Source organism: Gossypium arboreum, chloroplast (genome assembly GCF_025698485.1).
Source record: "Gossypium arboreum chloroplast, complete genome".
NCBI lineage: Eukaryota > Viridiplantae > Streptophyta > Magnoliopsida > Malvales > Malvaceae > Gossypium > Gossypium arboreum.
Genome location: NC_016712.1, coordinates 27501 through 32500, shown reverse-complemented (window position 1 = coordinate 32500; position 5000 = coordinate 27501). Strand labels below are relative to the sequence as shown.

The 5000-nt window shown below is 32.2% G+C and overlaps 3 protein-coding genes and 4 non-coding genes across 7 annotated transcripts in view; 5 read left to right on the top strand and 2 right to left on the bottom strand. All coding sequences in view use genetic code 11, as the record gives it.

Annotated features, from left to right (window-relative positions):
- Positions 1–343: 343 nt before the first annotated feature.
- trnE-UUC lies at positions 344–416 on the top strand. Its single transcript has one exon. It is a non-coding gene; the product is annotated as a tRNA-Glu (tRNA).
- Positions 417–475: 59 nt separating this feature from the next.
- trnY-GUA lies at positions 476–559 on the top strand. The gene has a single exon. It is a non-coding gene; the product is annotated as a tRNA-Tyr (tRNA).
- Positions 560–1061: 502 nt separating this feature from the next.
- trnD-GUC lies at positions 1062–1135 on the top strand. The gene has a single exon. It is a non-coding gene; the product is annotated as a tRNA-Asp (tRNA).
- A 510-nt stretch (positions 1136–1645) lies between these two features.
- Positions 1646–1750, top strand: psbM (photosystem II protein M). Its single transcript has one exon. It carries the CDS (start codon positions 1646–1648, stop codon positions 1748–1750), a length of 105 nt encoding a protein of 34 aa, YP_005088993.1.
- A 1133-nt stretch (positions 1751–2883) lies between these two features.
- petN (cytochrome b6/f complex subunit VIII) lies at positions 2884–2973 on the bottom strand. The gene has a single exon. It carries the CDS (start codon positions 2971–2973, stop codon positions 2884–2886), a length of 90 nt encoding a protein of 29 aa, YP_005088992.1.
- Positions 2974–3552: 579 nt separating this feature from the next.
- On the bottom strand, positions 3553–3633 carry trnC-GCA. The gene has a single exon. It is a non-coding gene; the product is annotated as a tRNA-Cys (tRNA).
- Positions 3634–4838: 1205 nt separating this feature from the next.
- The window catches only part of rpoB (RNA polymerase beta subunit), a 3213-nt gene continuing 3051 nt past the window's right edge, over positions 4839–5000 (top strand). The window contains exon 1 of the mRNA in view: positions 4839–5000. This exon is cut by the window's right edge and continues 3051 nt beyond it. Coding sequence (YP_005088991.1) covers positions 4839–5000 — 162 coding nt within the window.

Here is a 5000-nt window from a genome sequence, read left to right as displayed (position 1 = left end):
GAATCAATGAATGAAAGTGGAAAAAATGAAGGTTAACTCCCTTTTTTATGTTTATGTTAAACCAATCACTGATCTTATACTTTGTATTATTAATATAATCTAGTTTCTTTTTATAATATCTATTTATTTCTAATAAATATTTATATAATAGATTGAATTTATCTAATTTATTTCTATATCGAATAGAGTGGCGATGAATGATTTACTGAGTATAAATCGTGAATCTAAAATGGAAAATCATAAAAGATGGAAAAAGCTCTCGGCTCTAGTCATTCCATTATATTGACAATTTCAAAAAACTGCTCATACTATGAGCATAGTATGGTCGCGGTCAGGCAAGTATGCCCCCATCGTCTAGCGGTTCAGGACACCTCTCTTTCAAGGAGGCAGCGGGGATTCGACTTCCCCTGGGGGTAGGGTACTACGAAAGGAAGTTGATCATGGATTATCAATAAACCTAGAATTGATTCTTCCTGGGTCGATGCCCGAGCGGTTAATGGGGACGGACTGTAAATTCGTTGGCAATATGTCTACGCTGGTTCAAATCCAGCTCGGCCCAATAATTCGCTGATCCGCCATAACCTAAAATGCCCATTTTTTGTATTTTGTTTTCCCGAAAAGCCAAACAAAAAAATTAGGGAAGAATAAAAAAAGTCCAATTTTGTGATATATCCATCCCTACCGCTATTTGTTTTTTATTTTGTTCTATTTATTTAGTTGTTCCCATAAATTATGACCTTGATAACGCTCTAGATTCATATCAGGATCATTAAATAGAAAGTTTAATGAAAAGAAAAAGAGTAAAGTAAACAAAAAAGAAGACTCTTTTTTGTTTTCATTTTCAAATTGATTATTGATCGATTTATTTGGCAATAACGAAAGGATTCCTAGTAACTAGTAATCCGCGTCGCTCTCACTCAAAGTGCATACCCGTATGGATATCAATATATTACTCGCGCCTTTGTTTGTTACAACCCGGCTTCGAATCTAAAATCTAAATAGAAAATGGCTTGAATGAAATCATAAGACTATCTCTGTTGTACACTTTTCTTTATTTCCCTGGGATTGTAGTTCAATTGGTCAGAGCACCGCCCTGTCAAGGCGGAAGCTGCGGGTTCGAGCCCCGTCAGTCCCGACGGATAAAATTTTTAAAATACATCAATAGATCCCTCCGTTTTCTGTCAAAGGGGATACAAATGACAGAATTTCATTCCCAACGATATCTTTATCTTTTTTTTTATTTATTTTTTCCTTTCTCTTTTTTGTTGGGGTTTATTTGGAAACTATTTGTAAACGGTGAAAGTGGAAAAGCAGTCAGATGATACATCATCAGATGATTGTACAAGGAAGGCGGTAGATTATCGAAAAGAAAGGGTGGAAAAGAATATATATAAATAAAGGAATTCTTTTGATTGGACCAGGCATCACTTTTTGTATTCGGTGTGGATAAAAGATCTTCCTATGTTATACTATTCAATTCTCGACGGTGAATCGATTTGATAGCCTAGATATTGTTATTCATGATATTGATCCGATTCGATGTCATTGAAATGTAAGTCATTGCATTGAATTTACAAGCGACAAATTTATCATCTCTATGGGATTAAATCCCGAGTTATTGCGAAGTAAAAAAAACAATGAAATTATGGAAGTAAATATTCTCGCATTTATTGCTACAGCGCTGTTCATTCTAGTTCCTACCGCTTTTTTACTTATAATATACGTAAAAACTGTCAGTCAAAGTGATTAATTTGAATGAAACTTGACTTTTTATCAAGGAGTTAAGAAAAAAAGGATTCAAATCTCACGTCTTAAATAAAATGAATGGACTAGAATCAGCAGTATCCTATAAAACTCGATAGTATGGTAGAAAAAAAATATGAATCTTTCTACCATACTATCTATATCTATTATTGTAATGTAGAAAGATACAAGCTTAATATAGATGAATCCACAATATGTATCTTCATACATGTCGATATCAATTAAAGATATGTACTGTACATAGTATCTCAATTTTATTTCTTCGCTTGATCTATTTTATTTGTGTTGATTTCAATTAATCTGAAATAATTGAAAGGCAAGTCTTACGATTTTATAATTCTTTCATTTCATGGATTTGATTTTTTTGGTGGATACCGAGATTCCTATTAAAATAATCAGAAATGAAGGAAAAATGGAATGGAATAGGCATATATTAATTAAATTAATAAAAAAAAAAAGAAAACCAAGTAATCTTTTTTTTGAACATTCCAAAGAAGTAATTCGTTGAGCAACTGACAGATGATCCAAAGAGTTCTATGGTAACTTTTCTTCGTATTTCGTTTCGAAAAAAGGGTATACCCTGCCGATTTTGAATTTAACTTCTTTGATCCATGATATGAAATGAGTCAATAAAGCATTTCATAAATGAAATTCAAATAAAACAGGGGGTAAGTGTCTAATATGTGACTACACTAAGGCAAGATCTTATTAAAATGAAATTAAATAAAAAAAAGACTTTTTTTTCTCTTTGAACAGTAAAGAGGGAGGGAAATAAAAACAAGCAAATACAGAAAACAAAGGGGGTTCCTTGTCCCTCATTGTCCGTTCATAACTCTGGTAAGAGCTGGTTCATCAAAATAGAAAATTTAGGAAGAATTCTTTTTTTTTATTGCCTATCATCCGGATCCCTTTTACTTTCGAAATACGAACATGGGGATTATTGAAATGTTTATTTGATTTTGATTGAAAAGGTGTTATTCATAGAATACATTACTCCACTAGAATCCAAGAATTTCGAAATGAAGACTAATAAAATAGTTAAAATAAAAAAAGGCTTTGCAAAACGATCTAGAAAACAATTGATACGGTTTGATTCCTCAACCCCAATTAGGAGTACCCCTAGAGCCCACTTCTTCCCCATACTACGAGTGAAAGGGAAAATGTAAAGACTACCATTAAAGCAGCCCAAGCAAGACTTACTATATCCATGTGTATTATGTCCCCTATCTCTATGAATATGAAACAAATATGAAGGAATTCAATTTTTCCATTATTGTTCACTAATAATAGTGTAATTACTGGCGCAGAGTCAAAAAGAAAAGGGAATTGTGACACGCCACCGTTGATGAATCACTTCGATAAATCCGCTTATAACAAGCTCTTATATGATTTCGAGTAAAATCGAGAACCATTAAGCACAAGCAAAATGCGCAGTAACACTTTTGGAAGTATCAAAAGAATGTTACTCACATGTATCAATAATAAGACTTATTCTTTCTTTTGGTGTCCCTCATTAAGTAAAAGCCAATTATCTATCCAATCTAATATTAATTGGATGCCTGAACACTCAGAGACTTTCATCCGTCTGTATACAAAGTATCTTCCAACCCTTCTACAACCATTCATTAGTTAATTAGACACTCCCGTTATCCAATCTAATTCAAGACTCCTCTAGTAGCCACTCCATTAGTAAGGGGGGCTCCCATATCAAGATTTACTGATTCCCTTCCACTACTTTAGTTTTTCCTTGAATCCTAGACGTTAGGAGACGTTAGGATTTCGAGTTTTTTGTTGATCAGGCGACACCCGGATTTGAACTGGGGAATAAGGGATTTGCAGTCCCCCGCCTTACCGCTCGGCCATGTCGCCAAAAGGTTACAAACAAAAAAAGGAGAGTATCTCCCTTTTCTTTTTCATTTTTAGATCGGATCCATACCTTCAATTGGTTATAGTATCTCAAGACACACAATATCTAAAAACTTTCCCTTTCTTTTCTATTGAAAAAGAAAATGTGGATTCTCAGTTACAAAAGTAAAAATTCAGGACAAATAAATTGGAACCATTAACTATTGACTGCAAATTTATGGACGATTCTTCTTCACTTGTCTTTTTCTAATGGTATAAGAAAATAAAACTGGATACATAACTAAATTGATTTTTTTTTCAATAAAAAAAAACTTTCTTAATTTCAAGTATATTATAATAATATAACAGCAATTATCAGTCTATGTAAACCCCAGAGCATAAGTTGTTACACAGTTATAGTTATCTAATGAGGTATTTTATCTATCTAGATATGATGTCCATAGGGAATCAGCAAGAAATTATCGTGTTTCAATTTTTCATTGAATAGATTAAAATAAAAGAAAAAATAGAATTTTTGATAGAGCACGCCATGTCTTGTCTCCATTAGAGCGTTATAATGGAATAAAAGAAAGACATATATAAATAGAAATGCTATATCTGCACCTGTTTAATAAATAGAAGCCCCTTTTCGTACGCACTTCAATCATATTCTAAATATTCTACTAAAAAATAAAAAACTAAAAAGTGGGTAAAAACATCTATCTTCTCTGCGAATCGTTTTTTGAACAATGGAGTCCATGAAAAAATTAAGCGCTAGAAAAATCAACTCTCTCCCTATATATATATTTTATGATTATTTTGTCTTTATCTCAACGAACAGATCAAATCAGGAATTCCTTTCATTTTTCTGGTATTCAATCGGATTGGAATATGTAATATCATAATAATGGTAGAAATTGAATTATTTTTTTTTATATTCTATACAAAAACAAAACTCCATGCGGCTAAATGGCATTTATCAATTCTTTTCTGTATCTGTTTGTTATAAATATAAATTAAAATTTGAGTATAATTTTTCTTCTTCCGTTCATACGCATTTCATATTTCATACATTCCACATATATTATATGGTATATGGAGTTAGATAAAATTTCATGTGATTCAGTAAACAGAATAGAAATTCAATTCCATCATTATTAGATCGATTCGTAGGATTCGATGAAGAATGAAAAAAGAATGGGATTTTTTTGAGAAATGGGAAATTCAAAATGCTCGGGGATGAAAATGGGGAAATGTCTACAATACCTGGGTTGAATCAGATACAATTTGAAGGATTTTGTGGGTTCATGGATCGGGGCTTAACAGAAGAACTTTATAAGTTTCCAAAAATTGAAGATACAGAGCAAGAAATTGAATTTCAATTATTTGTG